Genomic DNA, 18,808 nt, shown 5'->3' with positions numbered 1-18,808 from the left:
AGATTACTCTCCCCAGCAAGGGTCTCATTCAGATTCGATGGAGAAATTAAAACCTTTACAGACAAGCAAAAGCTAAGAGAATTCAGCACCACCAAACCAGCTTTAAAACAAATGCTAAAGGAACTTCTCTAGGCAGGAAACACAGAGAAGGAAAAGACCTACAAAAACAAACCCCAAACAATTAAGAAAATGGTAATAGGAACATACATATCGATAATTACCCTAAATGCAAATGGATTAAATGCTCCAACCAAAAGACACAGACTGGCTGAATGGATACAAAAATAAGACCCATATATATGCTGCCTACAAGAGACCCCTTCAGACCTGAGGAAACACACAGACTGAAAGGGAGGGGATGGAAAAAGATATTCCATGGAAATCAAAAGAAAGGTGGAGCAGCAATTCTCGTATCAGACAAAATAGACTTTAAAATAAAGACTGGGGCTTCCCTGGTGGCGCAGTGGTTGGGAGGCTGCCTGCCAATGCAGGGGACACGGGTTCGTGCCGTGGTCCGGGAAGATCCCACATGCCGTGGAGCGGCTAGGCCCGTGAGCCATGGCCGCTGAGCCTGCGCGTCCGGAGCCTGTGCTCCGCAACAGGAGAGGCCACAACAGTGAGAGGCCCGCGTACCGCAAAAAAAACAAAACAAAACAAAACAAAACAAAAAAACCAGAGCTGGAGAAATCAGCCTTCCTGACTTCAGACTATACTACAAACTACAGTAACCAAGACAGTATAGTACTGGCACAAAAACAGAAATATAGATCAGTGGAACAGGATAGAAAGCCTAGAGATAAACCCATGCACATATGGTCAACTAATCTATGAAAAAGGAGGCAAGAATATACAATGGAGTCAAGACATCCTCTTCAATAAGTGGTGCTGGGAAAACTGGACAGCTACATGTAAAAGAATGAAATTAGAAAACTCCCTGACACCATACACAAAAATAAACTCAAAATGGATTAAAGACCTAAATGTAAGGCCAGACAGTATAAAACTCTTAGAGGAAAACATAGGCAGAATGCTTTATGACATAAATCACAGCAAGATCCTTTTTGACCCACCTCCTAGAGAAATGGAAATAAAAACTAAAATAAAAATAAACAAACGGGGCCTAATGAACTTTTGCACAGCAAAGGGAACCATAAAAAAGATGAAAAGACAACCCTCAGAATGGGAGAAAATGTTTGCAAACGAAGCAACCGACAAAGGATTAATCTTCAAAATATACAAGCAACTCATGCAGCTCAATATCAAATAAACTAACAACCTTGTCCAAAAGTGGGCGGAAGACCTAAATAGACATTTCTCCAAAGAAGATATACAGACTGCCAACAAACATATGAAAGGATGCTCAACATCACTTATCATTAGAGAAATACAAATCAAAACCACAATGAGGTATCACCTCACACCGGTCAGAATGGCCATTATCAAAATATCTACAAAGAATAAATGCTGCAGAGGGTGTGGAGAAAAGGGAACCCTCTTGCACTGTTGGTGGGAATGTAAATTGATACAGCTACTATGGAGAACAGCATGTAGGTTCCTTTAAAAACTAAAAATAGGGGCTTTCCTGGTGGTGCAGTGGTTGAGAGTCCGCCTGTTGATGCAGGGGGCACGGGTTCGTGCCCCGGTCCGGGAGGATCCCACGTGTTGCGGAGCGGCTGGGCCCGTGGGCCGTGGCTGCTGAGCCTGCGCGTCCGGGGCCTGTGCTCCGCAACGGGAGAGGCCGCAACGGTGAGAGGCCCGCGTACCGCAAAAAAAAAAAAAAAAAACAACTAAAAATAGAACTCCCATACGACCCAGCAATCCCCCTACTGGGCATATATCCTGAGAAAACCATAATTCAAAAAGAGTCATGTACCACAATGTTCACAGCAGCTCTATTTACAATAGCCAGGACTTGGAAGCAACCTAAATGTCCATTGACAGAAGAATGGATAAAGAAGATGTGGCATATATATACAATGGACTATTATTCAGTCATAAAAAGAAATGAAATTGAGTTATTTGTAGCAAGATGGATGGACTTAGAGTCTGTCATACAGAGTGAAATAAGTCAGAAAGAGAAAAACAAATACCGTATGCTAACACATATATTTGGAATCTAAAAAAAGAAAAATGGTTCTGATGAACCTAGTGGCAGGATAGGATTAAAGATGCAGACCTAGAGAATGGAATTGAGGACACAGGTCGGGGTGGGGGGAGGGTAAGCTGGGACGAAGTGAGAGTAGCATTGACATATATACACTACCAAATGTAAAATAGATAGCTAGTGGGAAGCAGCTGCATACCATAGGGAGATCAGCTCGGTGCTTTGTGACCACCTAGAGGGGTGGGATAGGGAGGGTGGGAGGGGATATGGGGATATATGTATATGTATAGCTGATTCACTTTGTTATATAGCAGAAACTAACACACCATTGTAAAGCAATTATACTCCAATAAATGTGTAAAAAAAATGAAATGGCAAATCTGGCAAGATGCAGGACTATATGATTCTTGCTCAAGATGTTTTCTTTCACTCTTTACAAAACCTTAGGTGGGCCTTTCTCTAAGCTGCCACAATTACAATGCTTACTTTTTAAAATTGCAGTTGCAAGTTCCTGTATTTAATATTTCACATTATTCTTACATACTCAGTTTGTGCATTAATAAATTGAGACTAAAGGGAAAGTGAAAGACCTAAGACTGTGTGTTAAAACTAACAAATAAATATTGGGAGAGGGAAGGTTTCTGTATTGCACAATATCAGTAATGGGTTACTCAAACTGCATATTTTCATATTATAGGACGACGTTCAAGCCTGCGATGTAGGCTAAAAGAAATAAAACTGAGATAAACTAGTCAGGTGTATTTCTCTAAAATCTACAAATATAAAACTCCTTGAGCGCATTAACAATTTACAAAAGAAGGAAAATATGTGAATATACAGGAGAAGAGCTGAACTCTGGCCCACAGATAGATGGATATGCAAATATAGTTACTTTATAGCAGAAAAATTTGTACCTCAACCGAGGGAAATGTCTCCCATGTCCTTGACTGGAGATTAGGAGGAACAATTGTATCTAACTCTTTCTTCATTAGCCATGGTGAAGCTTCATGGAAAGGGCGAAGGACAGTGATGCTCAGGGCACCTGGTTCACAGAGAGGTATCAGAGGATCATTTCTCTTTCAGAAATATTCTGAGAAATCCAGTAGGTATTCACCAAATCGAACAAACACTTTTGAGAAGCCAGACACAATGACTATGCTTAAGGACCTTACAGTCTAACAAGAAAGGAGAGACGCAGTCATGGTAACACCTAAAACAGCTGGATTCAGATCACCTGAAAGTAGTAATGGACACTTCACTGTCCTTCGGAAACCACATCCAAGTCCTGTCAGTTCTACCACTAAACGTTTCTTGAGTTCATCTATCTCTTCCTCCTCCAGTGACCCTACCTTAGACTATTCCCCTCAGAGCCATCCTGTTTTGGACTACAATGACAACTAACTTTTCTGCCCACTTCTACTCTGAATGAACCTCCCTCCGCAGTCAGGGTGACTGATTATGCTAGCCCATGATGTAAAATCTTCTTTGACTTCCCATTGCTTATGGGATAAAACAGAGGCCTCACCCCTGACTCAACTTGCGCTATTTTCCCTTCTGTACTTTGCCTACTTTAGCCTTTTTTCCCCTATCCTCCAAAGCTTTAAGCTTCCTGCTTTGTATTCTGTCTTCCAAGAAAGCTCCTCCTCCTATTTTAATTAATGCCTACTTATCCAGTAGCTCTTGGCTCCAGTGTTTTCAGGGAAGCCTTCTAGACTATGTCAGCTCCTCTGTTAGATGTTCTCATAGAATCATATTCCTTTACTTCATAGATCTTTTCCCAATTTATAATGATACAGTTATTTGTGTGACTATACATTTAATGCCTATCTCTCTCACTAAAGTCTAAGCTCTGTGAAAGCAGGGTCCATTGCGGTCTTAGCTCACCATTGTATTCCTAACACCCAGCCAGTGTTTGGCACATGGTGGTTTTTCACGTAGATGCTGGTTAAACAACTAACAAAGCAATTTGAGATGAATTCCTATTCTCTTACAGTTCCACACACAGACTGCACCAGTCAGAGCTCCCCACTCCTCATATTCACACAGAAAGAGCAAATTTATAACATCACGCAATGTACATTGATACATTCAAAGATACAATTGTACATAGATGCAGGCATATTCATAAATGAGCACAAAATATATCCCACCAACCAGAGAAAAGATAAAAAGGAAACACACACATAAACCTAGATAGAGCACGTTGCTTTGGTACATAGATAACATGAAAGTCTTTCTTTTCCTGTGTTTAAATACACGTTACATATACAGTGACTCTTACTTAGTGCAATATATGTGTCTAACCTTTAATCACACACTAATTTCTTTCAAATTGATGAAAACATGTAAATGCCCAATGAATATAATATGTAACTTATCCTATATTTCCGGTTGATTTTCTAACCGACACGTGAAATGTACTTTCTCCTCTTGTACTGAATTCACCAAGGCAACACATTCAAAATGATAAAAAATGAACTTATGAAAGATAACTCACTTTTGTTTTTCCCTACCAAGATGAAACAAACACATAAATAGGAACCTAGGTACATAACTAAACATACCTAACAGATATAAACGCAGATACAAATCTGCTCATAGGTAGGAGGGGGATCATACACAATTTATATAGGTTGATGCTTAGATGAAGCGTGGTACAAACATAAATCACTGTATAAATAGGTTGACATGGCCAGGTGAAAAGTAGAGTTGAAAAGCGAGCAAAGGGAAAAAAGTAGAGACGACACGGGGGTAGACTGGATAAGGAGGATGAGAGCTGGTAAAGGGACTCAATGAGTTCCAGTCTGGATTCTCTACCTGGCTGTTCCTGTACTGGCTCTTGAAGAACTACGGTAGTTGAGTCTCCGTATGCGAAGGAGAGGTATTCTTCTATGTCACTGTCCCGAAGAAGTTCCACTCCTGATCCATCAGCATAGATAATAAAAAACCTATTTGAAGAAATAAAAATCTAATCCCTTGACATATTCAGCTAAAATGCTCCTTGAACTTGGAATTGAAAATAAAAGTCATGGTGTTATTTTTATCATATTACCTGGGGACATGTTCACCATAGATTTGCAGATGATTCTTACGAAGGTGAGTGGATGATAATGTGTCATAGCCTTCAGCTTTTGCATTTAAATCATCTTCCAAATTGTTTTCAGGTAGGATAGTTGATGCAGTACCATCAGCCATGACCTAAGGGACATAGTATATAAGCAACTAAAAGAAAAGAAAAATGCCATAAACTTACATTTCTTTTGATCCCATTTGAGAAAGCAGGTGATCTTTTGGTTACTCAGAAAATCAGGGATATTTCTTTGTAAGGAATTGTGCACTAAGTATAGATTGCATTAATAAAAGTGAAAAGCTAGTAGCACATCTCCACTTACAAACCACACCTAGACTGTGAAAACAAACAGGAAGACAAACCTGAATACATTCAGAGGAAGGTGTCTAGGATGGCAGGGGACTCACTTAACTTCTGAGGATAAGTTCAGGGAACTGGGAATTTAAACATGGAGGGAATGCTATTTATGTGATGGTTGTCTTGAAATATTAAGAGTGACAGTATGGATTCTAAGCACAGAAATAGGACTCATGGATATACAGGGAGATAGATTGAGTCTCACTATGAGAAGAATTGTTCTAGCCATTACTACTGTCTAGATATGGTGTGGTCAGGCTGAAAGGCCACTGAAGGGAATGCCCAAGAAGAGCATCAATGTCTAGGATAATGTTTGGCTTGCATGTTTCAACTCAGAGGGTTTGGGCTTTAGGTTTCAATTTCAGTTTCTTGCACACTGAAATCTCTTAGCAGCCTGAACTCATGCTGTGAAATTTCACTGACTTAGCACAGAAAAACTAAGTTGGATCAGGGCTTGTCTGCATCTCAAAGTTGGGGACTTTGTGGTACGGTTCCAAATCTAAAAAGTAACTTCACCACCCGCCAGACAACACATGAAATTCCACCACTGGGTGAGGAGTGAAAAAAAAACTTGCCTAGAGAAGGGGCTGGCAAACATCTTTTTGTCAAGGGTCAGATAATAAATATTTTAGGGTTTGTTGGCTGTAGAGTTTCTGCTGCAACTACTCAACTCTGCCATTATATGCAAAAGCAGCCAGAGATAATATGTAAACAAATGAGCGCGGCTATGTTGCAGTAAAACTTTATAGTGACACTGAAATTTGAATTTCTTTTAATTTTTATGTGTCATGAAATATTCTTCTCCTTTTGATTTCCCCCAACCATTTAAAAATGTAAAATGCAGTCACTCTGCATTTTTAGCTCATGGGCCCATACAAACAAGTGGCCATGGTTTGCCAATGCCTGGCTTAGAGATAAGAGGAAGGACAGAGAAACAGAAGATGGAGCTCTACCACTGAATAGCTAAGCACCTCTCCAGGCTTCCCAACACCCCATCGTCAGCCCTGCTGGAACCCTCACACTAACTGATAGCTCTCACTTTGGATTCTCTGCCTAGTTAAGCAGACTTGCCTGCTGCCCCATGTATTTTCTCTCACTTGAACCCAGATACAGAGCATTTATATCACTCTTCTTTGTTGGCATTATTTTTAGATGGTTAGTAACTTTTTCCCCCTTTGTTCTAATTACTTATTTGGCTTTAGCATTTCAACCATCCTCATTGTTGGACTTGCTATCTCCTAATGAAGTACACTTGAGAATTGAAGATACTGACATTCATTGCTGCTGTCCAAAGTGTATTGGCAGTTAGTGGATAACTAATCCCAAGGCAGCTAAGATAAAATGCTATACGGGAGCTCTCTCTCTTTTTTTTTTTTTTTTCGGTACGCGGGCCTCTCACTGTTGTGGCCTCTCCCGCTGTGGAGCACAGGCTCCGGACGCCCAGGCTCAGCGGCCATGGCTCACAGGCGCCCGCCACTCCACGGCATGTGGGATCTTCCTGGACCGGGGCACGAACCCATGCCCCCCGTGTCGGCAGGTGGACTCTCAACCACTGCGCCACCAGGGAAGCCCAGCCGGGGAGCTCTCTTGTGTGAAATATCTCAAAAGCAAAGCCCTAGCCTCTCTCTCCATAATAATGATGCACTTTACCTGAAAGGTGTTTCCTTCGGGATCCATGACCTCACAGATAACCTCTGATGTGTGCTTCATGATGTACCTGCTAGCTCTCAGCTGCTCACGTTTTTGAAAAGGATGGTATATCTCACTGCTTGATTCATGGCAATATATAGCTGAACAGTCCCTATCAATATGAAGACAGCCTGTGTTTGGAGGTAACACCTGGAAGGGTAACAGGAAGAGAGATATTATTAAAAATTTCTTGTTTGATTTGAGGGATTTATAAAATCATTTAAGGAAAAAAATTATCCATAGAACCCAGACACAAACTGCGTTTCCAGGAAGAAAACAAGAGAAGACTTAAGTTTGGGGAAGGACTACTTAATAAGGAGTCAGACTGATTAGGATATAATTGCTCCTGTGTCTCACATTTTATCTACTCACTTTAATATTTCTTCCAAGTAATTGCTTTGTACCTTATCATCTCCAAGAGGGTAAAAGCTATGGGACAAATGCTTTTAGAAGCTTTTATTTATCATTATTCCTATGGTGGCTGACACAGTCCTTGAGTAATAGCTTTGGTGTAATGACTTCTGGTTCAGATAGACTCTTTTTGTGAGATGTAATTCACATGTCATATATTCACTATTTTAAAGTGTATATGCAGTGGATTTTGTATATTCAAAAACTTGTGCAAACATTATCACTAATTCCAGAACATTTTCATCACCCCCCAAAGAAACCCTGATGCCATTAGCAGTCACTCTGCATCACTCCTGCCACTGACAACCATTGATCTGCTGTCTCTATGGATTTGACTATTTCAGACATTTCATATAAATGGAAGCACGTGACATGTGGCCTCTTCTGTCTGGCTTCTTTTACTTAGCATAATGTTTTCAAGATTCATCTATGTTGTAGCGTGTATCAATACTTCATTCTGTTTATTTTCACCTGAGTTTAGATGTGTGAGATTTGGAAGTTTTTCTGCTAACATATCCAGACCTCCATAGATTCTGCCACTGAGCTCAAGCTTTTTCAATTTAGGTAGTTTGGGGAGATTTGAAACTGAAATCAAGCCTACATTTATTAAACTGAGGAACTCTAAGTTCACAAATTCAGCCATAAAGCCCTCAATTTTCCCATCATTTGATTTGCAATTGTCCAGGACAAGTTCTCAAACAGCTGCCAGGGTTCAGTTTCTCAGCTCCAGATGGATGTTCCTCTTCATGTCCGTGTTTCTCTCTTCCCCCTTCTTCAAACTTAACTTTCCATGGTGGGGGCAGAGCAGGGAGAGGTGTCCCAGCCTGTGCAGCGAGGGCCATTGAAAGGGGTTGGCTTGTGGCAGACAGATCAAAACTACAATGAGGTATCACTTCACACAGGTCAGAATGGCCATCGCCAGAAGTCTACAAACAATAAATGCTGGAGATGGTGTGGAGAAAAGGGGACCCTCCTACACCGTTGGTGGGAATGTAAATTGGTACAACCACTATGGAGAACAGTATGGAGGTTCCTTCAAAAGCTAAAAATAGAACTACCATATGATCCAGCAATCCCATTCCTAGGCATATATCTGGAGAAAACTATACTGCAAAAAGATACATGCACCCCAATATTCACTGCAGCACTATTTACAATAGCCAAGACATGGAAACAACCTAAATGTCTACCAACAGAGGAATGGATAAAGAAGATGTGGTACATATATACAATGGAATATTACTCAGCCATAAAAAGAACGAAATAATGCCATTTGCAGCAACATGCATGGACTTGGAGATTGTTATACTAAGTAAAGTAAGTCAGACAGAGAAAGACAAATATCATTTATATGTGGAATCTAAAAAAAAAGATACAAATGAACTTACTAACAAAACAGAAACAGACTCACAGACTTTGAAAACAAACTTACGGTTATCAAAGGGGAAAGGTTGGAGGAGGGATAAATTAGAAGTTTGGGATTAATATATACACACTAATATATATAAAACAGATAATAAACAAGGACCTACTGTATAGCACAGGGAACTCTAGTCAATATTCTGTAATAACCTATATGGGAAACAAATCTGAGAAAGAAAGAATATATGTATATGTATTCACCTTGCTGTACACCTGAAACTAACACAATATTTTAAATCAAATATACTCCAATAGAAAATTAAAATATAAAATAAAAATTGAATTAAAATCAATAAAATCTAAAAAAACTTCATTCTGTTTTATGGATGAATAACATTCCATTGTATGGATATATCAAATTTTGTTTATTCATGAGTTGATGGACATTGGAGTTGTTTTCACAGTCTTGTTATTATTAAAAATGCTGCAATCAACATCTGTGTATAAGTTTTGTGTGGATATATGTTTAATTTCCCTTGGATATCTACCCAGGAGTAGAACTGCTGGGTTGTATGAGAACTCTATTTTTAATTTTTGGCGGAACTGCCGAACTGTTTTCCAAAGTGACTGCACCATTATACATTCTCATTAGCAATTAATGAGGGTTTTACATTTCTTCACATCCTCACTAACGCTTATTACTATCTGTCTCTTCTATATTTTGGAAGAGTTTGTGAAAGATTGTTCAGTGTTAATTCTTCCATAGATGTTTGGTATAATTTACCAATGAAGCCATCTGGGCCTGGGCTTTGCTGTCTGCAAGTTTTAAAATTATTAATTCAATCTCTTTACTTGTTTTAGGTCTATTCTGATATTTTATTTTTTCTCGAGTTAGGTTAGGTAGTTTGTGCCTTTCCAGAAATCTATTTTATCTAGGTTATCTAATTTGTTGATGTATAATTGTTCACAGTATTTCTTTATAATCTTTTTTATTTCTGTAAGGTTGGTAGTAATGTCTTCTCTTTCATTTTTAATTTTAGTAATTTGAGTTTTCTCTCTCCCAACCCCTTTTTTCTCCTTCTGTTTGTCTGTCTATCTCTCCCTGTAAGTCCAGCTAAAGATTTATCAGAGAACCAACTTCTGGTTTTGCTGATTTTTCTCTATTTTTTCATTTATTTCTACTCTAATCTTTACTATTTACTTCCATATGCTTGCTTTGGGTTTAGTTTGCCTTCTTTTTTCTAGTTTCTTAGGGTGGAAAGTTAGGTTATTGATTCAAGATCTTCATTTTTAATATGGGCATTTTGACATTTAAAGCTAATATATATATATATATAATAGAGAGAGACATTTAAAGATATATATGTGTATATATATAGACATTTAAAGCTATATATATATAGCTTTTGCTGCTTCAATTAAGTTTTGGTATGTTAATTTTATTTTTAGTCATTTTTAGTCATCTCAAAGTATTTTTAAATTTCCTTGTGATTTATTCTTAGTGTTATTTTTCACATATTTGTGCATTTCCCAAACTTCCTTTTGTTATTGATTCCATTGTGTGTTATTTCATTCCGTTGTGGTAGGAGAACATATTTTGTATGATTTCAATTCTTTTTAATCTATTGAGACTTTTTTGTGGTGTAACACATGGTCTTTCCTGGACAATGTTCCATTTACACTTGAGCATAATGTATTCTATTACTGAGTGGAGTGTTCTATACATGTCTAGGAGGTCCGCATGGTTTATTCTGCTGATTAAGTCTTATTATTCTCTTGATCTTATCTATTCTTTTATCCATTACTCAAAGTGAGGTACTAATGTCTCCAAATATTATTGTTGAATTGTCTATTTCTCCTTTTAAATATGCCAATTTTTACTATTTAACTGGACATGTTAATTTGTATAGTGCACAACTCTGGAAATACGCATGTGTTTTGGGCTCTGTTGTTAGTGTATAATATGCTTGTAGTTGCCATCTTCTTGATGGAGTAATCTGTTTATTATTATAACATACCCTCTTTGTTTCTTGTAATATTTTGTTGTAAAGTTTATTTTGTCTGATATTTGTATAGCCACTCAAGTTCCCTTTCAATTACTTATTGCAGGTATTATCTTTTTTATCCTTTTACTTTCAACCTATTTGTGTCTTTCACCATAAAGTGTATCTCTTGTTGACAGCATACAGTTGCGTCATGCTTTGTAATCCATTCTTCCAATATCTGCATTTTGATTGGGTTGTTTAATCCATTTATATTTAATGTCATTACTGATTAGGTCAGATTTGAATCTTCCAAATTTCTATTTGTTTTCTTTTTCTTTTTTTTTTAACATCTTGATTATGGTATGATGGCTTTACATTGTTGTGTTAGTTGCTGCTGTATAACAAAGTGAATCAGCTATACGTATACATATATCCCCATATTCTCTCCCTCTTGCATCTCCCTCCCACCCTCCCTATCCCACCCCTCTAGGTGGCCACAAAACACTGAGCTGATCTCCCTGTGCTATGTGGCTGCTTTCCGCTAGCTATTTTACATTTGGTAGTGTATATATGTCAATACCATTCTATCACTTCATCCCAGCTTACCCTTCCCCCACCCCGTATCCTTAAGTCCATTCTCTACGTCTGTGTCTATATTCCTGTCCTGCCACTAGGTTCATCAGAACCATTCTTTTTTTTTTAGATTCCATGTATATGTGTTAGCATATGGTATTTGTTTTCTCCTTCTGACTTACTTCACTCTGTATGAAAGACTCTAGGTCCATCCATTTCACTACAAATAACTCAATTTCATTTCTTTTTATGACTGAATAATAGTCCATTGTAATATATACGCCACATCTTCTTCATCCATTCATCTGTCGATGGACACTTAGCTTGCTTCCAAGTCCTGGCTATTGTAAATAGAGCTGCAATGAACATTGTGGTAAATGACTCTTTTTGAATTATGGTTTTCTCAGGGTATATGCCCTGTAGTGGGAAGGCTGGGTCATATGGGAGTTCTATTTTTAGTTTTTAAAGGAACCTACATGCTGTTCTCCATAGTAGCTGTATCAATTTACATTCCCACCAACAGTGCAAGAGGGTTCCCTTTTCTCCACATCCTCTGCAGCATTTATTCTTTGTAGATATTTTGATAATGGCCATTCTGACCAGTGTGAGGTGATACCTCATTGTGGTTTTGATTTGCATTTCTCTAATGATTAGTGATGTTGAGCATCCTTTCATATGTTTGTTGGCAATCTGTATATCTTCTTTGGAGAAATGTCTATTTAGGTCTTCCACCCACTTTTGGACAGGGTTGTTAGTTTATTTGATATTGAGCTGCATGAGCTGCTTGAATATTTTGGAGATTAACCCTTTGTCACTTGCTTCGTTTGCAAATATTTTCTCCCATTCTGAGGGCTGCCTTTTCGTCTTGTTTATGGATTCCTTTGCTGTGCAAAAACTTTTAAGTTCCATCAGGTCCCATTTGTTTATTTTTTATTTTATTTCCATTACACAAGGAGGTGGATCAAAAAGTATCTTGCTGTGATTTATGTCATAGAGTGTTCTGCCTATGTTTTCCTCTAAGAGTTTTATAGTGTCTGACCTTATACTTAGGTTTTTTTTTTTTTTTTTTTTTGGTATGCGGGCCTCTCACTGTTGTGGGCTCTCCCGTTGCAGAGCACAGGCTCCAGACGTGCAGGCTCAGTGGCCATGGCTCACGGGCCCAGCCACTCTGCGGCATGTGGGATCTTCCCGGACCAGGGCATGAACCTGTGTCCCCTGCATCGGCAGGAAGACTCTCAACCACTGTGCCACCAGGGAAGCCCACATTTAGGTTTTTAATCCATTTTGAGTTTATTTTTGTGTATGGTGTTAGGGAGTCTTCCAATTTCATTCTTTTACATGTAGCTGTCCAGTTTTCCCAGCACCACTTATTGAAGAGGCTGTCTTTTCTCCATTGTATATTCATGCCTCTCTTATCAAAGATAAGGTGACCATATGTGAATGGGTTTATCTCTGGGCTTTCTATCCTGTCCATTGATTTATATTTCTGTTTTAGTGCTAGTACCATACTGTCTTGGCTACTGTAGCTTTGTAGTATAGTCTGAAGTCAGGAAGCTTGATTCCTCCAGCTCCGTTTTTCTTTCTCAAGATTGCTTTGGCTATTCAAGGTCTTTTGTGTTTCCATACAGATTGTCAAATTTTTTGTTCTAGTTCTGTGAAAAATGCAATTGATAGTTTGATAGGGATTGCATTGACTCTATAGATTGCTTTGGGTAGTATAGTCATTTCCACAATGTTGATTCTTCCAATCCAAGAACATGGTATATCTCTCCATCTGTTTGTATCATTTTTAATTTCTTTCATCAGTTTCTTATAGTTTTCTGCATACAGGTCTTTTGTCTCAAGTAGGTTTATTCCTAGGTATTTTATTCTTTTTGTTGCAGTGGTAAATAGGAGTGTTTCCTTAATTTCTCTTTCAGATTTTTCATCATTAGTATATAGGAACACAAGAGATTTCTGTGCATTAGTTTTGTATGCTGCTACTTTACCAAATTCATTGATTGGCTCTAGTAGTTTTCTGGTAGCACCTTTAGGATGCTCTATGTATAGTATCATGTCATCTCCAAACAGTGACAATTTTACTTCTTCATTTCCAATTTGGATTCTTTTTATTTCTTTTTCTTCTCTGATTGCTGTGGCTAAAACTTCTAGAACTATGTTGAATAACAGTGGTGAGAGTAGGCAACCTTGTCTTGTTTCTGATCTTAATGAAAAGCGTTTCAATTTTTCAACATTGAGAACAATGTTGGCTGTGGGTTTGTCATGTATGGCCTTTATTATGTTGAGGTAAGTTCCCTCAATGCCTAGTTTCTGGAGAGTTTTTGTCATAAATGGATTTTGAATTTTGTCGAAAGCTTTTTCTGTATCTATTGAGATGGTCATATGGGTTTTCTCCTTCAATTTGTTAATATAGTTTATCACATTGATTGATTTGCATATATTGAAGAATCCTTGCATTCCTGGGATAAACCCCACTTGATCATGTTGTGTGATCCTTTTAGTGTGCTGTTGGATTCTGTTGCCTAGTATTTTTTTGAGGATTTTTGCATATATGTTCACCAGTGATATTGGCTGTAGTTTTCTTTAATTGTGACATCTCTGTCAGGTTTTGGTATCAGGGTGATGGTGGCCTCGTATAATGAATTTGGGAGTGTTCCTCCCTCTGCTACATTTTGGAAGTGTTTGAGAAGGATAGGTGTTAGCTCTTCTCAAAATATTTGATAGCATTCGCCTGTGAAGCCATCTGGTCCTGGGCTTTTGTTTGTTGGAATATTATCTTTTTTTTAAAACATCTTTATTGGAGTATAATTGCTTTACAATGGTGTGTTAGTTTCTGCTTTATAACAAAGTGAATCAGTTATACATATACATATGTCCCCATATTTCTTCCCTCTTGCATCTCCCTCCCTCCCATCCTCCCTATCCCACCCCTCTAGGTGGTCACAAAGCACCGAGCTGATCTCCCTGTACTATGCGGTTGCTTCCTACTAGCTATCTATTTTACGTTTGGCAGTGTATATATGTCCATGCCACTCTATCGCTTTGTCACAGCTTACCCTTCCCCATCCCCATATCCTCAAGTCCATTCTCTAGTAGGTCTATGTCTTTATTCCCGCCTGGCCTCTAGGTTCTTCATGACCATTACTTTTATTATTATATTTTTTAGATTCCATATATATGTGTTAGCATACGGTATTTGTTTTTGTCTTTCTGACTTACTTCACTCTGTAAGACAGACTCTAAGTCCATCCACCTCACTACAAATAAGTCAATTTCGTTTCTTTTTATGGCTGAGTAATATTCCATTGTATATATGTGCCACAAATCACAGTTTCAATTTCAGCACTTGTGATTGTTCTGTATATATTTTCTATTTCTTCCAGGTTCAGTCTCGGAAGGCTGTGCTTTTCTAATAATTTGTCCATTTCTTCCAGGTTGTCCATTTTATTGGCATATAGTTGCTTGTAGTAATCTCTCATGATCCTTTGCATTTCTGCAGTGTCAGTTGTTACTTCTTTTTCATTTCTAATTCTGTTGATTCGAGTCTTCTTTTTTTCTTGATGAGTCTGGCTAATGGTTTATCAATTTCTTTATCTATTCAAAGAAGCAGCTTTTAGTTTTATTGATCTTTGCTATCGTTTCCTTCATTTCTTTTTCATTTATTTCTGATCTGATCTTTATGATTTATTTTCTTCTGCTAACTTTGTGGTTTTTCTGTTCTTCTTTCTCTAATTGCTTTAGGTGTGCGATTATGTTGTTCATTTGAGATTTTTCGTGTTTCTTGCAGTAGGATTGTATTGCTATAAACTTCCCTCTTAGAACAGCTTTTGCTGCATCCTATAGGTTTTGGGTTGTCATCTTTTCATTGTCCTTTGTTTCTAGGTAATTTTGATTTTGTCCTTGATTTCTTCAGTGATCTCCTGGTTATTTTGTGTAGCCTCCATGTGTTTATATTTTTTTACAGTTTTTTTCCTGTAATTGTTATCTAGTCTCATAGCATTGTTGTCGGAAAAGATACTTGATATGAATTCAATTTTCCTAAATTTACCAAGGCTTGATTTGTGACCCAAGATATGATCTATCCTGGAGAATGGTCCATGAGCTCTTGAGAAGAAAGTGTATTCTGCTGTTTTTGGATACAATGTCCTATAAATATCAATTAAGTCCATCTTGTTTAAAGTGTCATTTAATGCTTGTGTTTCCTTATTTATTTTCATTTTGGTTGATCTGTCCATTGGAGAAAGTGGGGTGTTAAAGTCTTCTACTATGATTATGCTACTGTCGAATTCCCCTTTTATGGCTGTTAGCATTTGCATCATGTACTGAAGTGCTCGTATGTTTGGGTGCATAAATATTTACAATTGTTATATCTTCTTCTTGGATCGATCCCTTGATCATTATGTAGTGTCCTTCTTTGTCTCTTGTAATAGTCTTTATTTTAAAGTCTATTTTGTCTGATATGAGAATTGCTACTCCACCTTTCTTTTGATTTCCATTTGCATGGAATATGTTTTTCCATCCTCTCCCTTTCAATCTGTGTGTTTCCTCAGGTCTGAAGGGGGTCTCTTTAGACAGCATATATACGGGTCTTGTTTTTGTATCCATTCAGCCAGTCTGTGTCTTTTGGTTGGAGCATTTAATCCATTTACATTTAAGGTAATTATCAATATGTATGTTCCTATTACCATTTTCTTAATTGTTTGGGGTTAGTTTTTGTAGGTCTTCTCTTTTCTTGTGTTTCCTGCCTAGAGAAGTTCCTTTAGTGTCTGTTGTAAAGCTGGTTTGCTGGTGCTGAATTCTCTTAGCTTTTGTTTGTCTGTAAAGGTTTTAATTTCTCCATTGAATATGAATGAGATCCTTGCTGGGTAGAGTAACCTTGGTTGTAGGTCTTTCTCTTTTATCACTTCAAATATGTCCTGCCACTCCCTTCTGGTTTGCAAGGTTTCTGCTGAAAGATAAGCTGTTAACCTTATGGGGATTCCCCTGTAAGTTATTTATTGCTTTTCCCTTGCTGCTTTTAACATTTTTTCTTTATATTTAATTTTTGATTGTTTGATTAATATGTGTCTTGGCATGTTTCTTCTTGGATTTATCCTGTATGGGACTCTCTGCACTTCCTGGACTTGATTGACTATTTCCTTTCCCATATTAGGAAAGTTTTCAACTAATCTCTTCAGATATTTTCTCAGTCCCTTTCTTTTTCTCTTCTTCCTCTGGGACCCCTAAAATTCGAATGTTGGTGCATTTAATGTTGTCTCAGAGGTGTCTGAGACTGTCCTCCATTCTTTTCATTCTTTTTCTTTATTCTGCTCTGTGGTAGTTATTTCCACTTTTATCTTCTAAGTCACTTATCCATTCTTCTGCCTCAGTTATTCTGCTATTGATTTCTTCTAGAGAATTTTTAATTTCATTTACTGTGTTGTTAATCATTGTTTGTTTGCTCTTTAGTTCTTCTAAGTCCTTGTTAAACATTTCCTGTATTTTCTCCATTCTATTTCCAAGATTTTGGATCATCTTTACTATCATTACTCTGAATTCTTTTTCAGGTAGACTGCCTATTTCCTCTTCATTTGTTTGGTCTGGTGGGTTTTTACCTTCTCCTTCATGTGCTGTGTATTTCTCTGTCTTCTCATTTTGCTTAACTTACTGTGTTTGGGGGTCTCCTTTTTGCAGGCTGCAGGTTTGTAGTTCCTGTTGTTATTGGTGTCTGCGCCCAGTGGGTAAGGTTCATTCAGTGGGTTGTTTTGGCTTCCTGGTAGAAGGGACTGGTGCCTGTGTTCTGGTGGTTGAGACTGGATCTTGTCTTTCTGGTGTGCAGGACCACATCCAGTGGTGTGTTTTGTGGTGTCGGTGAACTTATTATGACTTTAAGCAGCCTCTCTGATAATGAGTGGTGTTGTGTTCCTGTTTTGCTAGTTTTTTGGCATGGGGTGTCCAGCACTGGAGCTTGCTGGTCGTTGGAGCTGTGTCTTAGCATTGAGATGGAGATCTCTGGGAGAGTTCTCACTGATTGATATTACAAGGGGCCGGGAGGTCTCTGGTGGTCCAATATCCTGTCCAGAGAGCTCAGGCCTGTCCGGTGTCAGGCCTGAGCTCTCCCACCTCAGAGGCTCAGGCCTGATGCCCGGTCGGAGCACCAAGATCCTTTCAGCCACATGGCTTAATGAAGAATGCTGCAACATGATGATCGCATGAATGGAAGTCTCTATTTGTTTTCTATATGTCTTCTGTCTCTGGTTTCCCCTCTATTTATCCATTACTGCTTTCTTTTATTTTAAATAGATATTTTGAAGTGTGCCACTTCAATTCCCTTGTTTCTTTTATATATATTTTTGAGTTGTTTTCTTAGTTTTTCTTGGGTATTACAAACATCTCAATTTATAACTATCTAGATTAAATTGATACTAAGAATTTCAATATTATACAAAATCTTTGCTCCATATAGCTCTATTCCTCTGCCCTTTATGTTATTATTGTCAAAAATTTCATCTTTACACATTATAAGCACATAAATATACTTTTATAATTATTGCTTTATGCATTTGCCTTTCAAATCCAAATGAAAAGAGAGTCATAAAAATACATCTATACTGTCTTTTATATTTACCTATGTAGTTACCTTTAACATTGCTCTTTATTTATTTGTGTGTACTTGAGTTACTGTGCAATGTTCTTTCATTTCAGCCTGAAGGATTCCCTTTAGATTTTCTTGTAGGGGATGTCTAAGAGCAATGAATTCTCTCAGTTTTTGTTTTTCTGGAACTATCTTGATTTTTTCATTTTAGAAGGATAATTTTACTGAATGAGTTTTTGTTGATGATCTTTTTCTTTAAGCATTTTGAATATGTCATCTCACTGCCTTCTAGACTCCATAGTTTCTGATGAGAAATCAGCTATTAATCTTATTGGAGATCCCTCATATTTGATGAGTCTCTTCTCATTACTTTCAAGATTCTCTCTTCATCTTTGACAGTTTGATTATGATGTGTTTAGGTGTGGATCTCTCTGAATTTATCCTACTTGAAGTTTGTCGAGATTCTTGCATGTACAGACAGTTTTTATCAAATTTGGGAAGTCTTAAGCCATTATTTCTTCAAATAATATTTCTGCCCTTCTCTCTTTTCCTTCTCAGACTCTCATTATGCATGTGTTAGTATGCCTTATGGTGTCCCACAGGTCTCTGAGGCTCTGTTCATTTTTCTTCATTTTTTTTTTCTCTCTCTTCCTCAGATTGGTTAATCTCAACTGATCTATTTT

General features: G+C 37.8%; 1 protein-coding gene across 1 annotated transcript in view; it reads right to left on the bottom strand.

The window, feature by feature from the left end:
- Positions 1–18,808, bottom strand: part of SPAG17 (sperm associated antigen 17) — a 219,517-nt gene that overhangs the window by 39,897 nt on the left and 160,812 nt on the right. The window contains exons 32-35 of the mRNA XM_030869317.2: positions 7,182–7,370; positions 5,157–5,302; positions 4,922–5,052; positions 3,019–3,146 (exon numbers count right to left, since the gene is read on the bottom strand). Coding sequence (XP_030725177.2) covers positions 3,019–3,146; positions 4,922–5,052; positions 5,157–5,302; positions 7,182–7,370 — 594 coding nt within the window. The remainder of the gene's footprint in view (positions 1–3,018; positions 3,147–4,921; positions 5,053–5,156; positions 5,303–7,181; positions 7,371–18,808) is intronic.

Source organism: Globicephala melas, chromosome 1, assembly GCF_963455315.2.
Source record: "Globicephala melas chromosome 1, mGloMel1.2, whole genome shotgun sequence".
Lineage (NCBI taxonomy): Eukaryota > Metazoa > Chordata > Mammalia > Artiodactyla > Delphinidae > Globicephala > Globicephala melas.
Note: the sequence above shows the minus strand (reverse complement) of the source record. Positions and strands in the feature narration are given on the sequence as shown.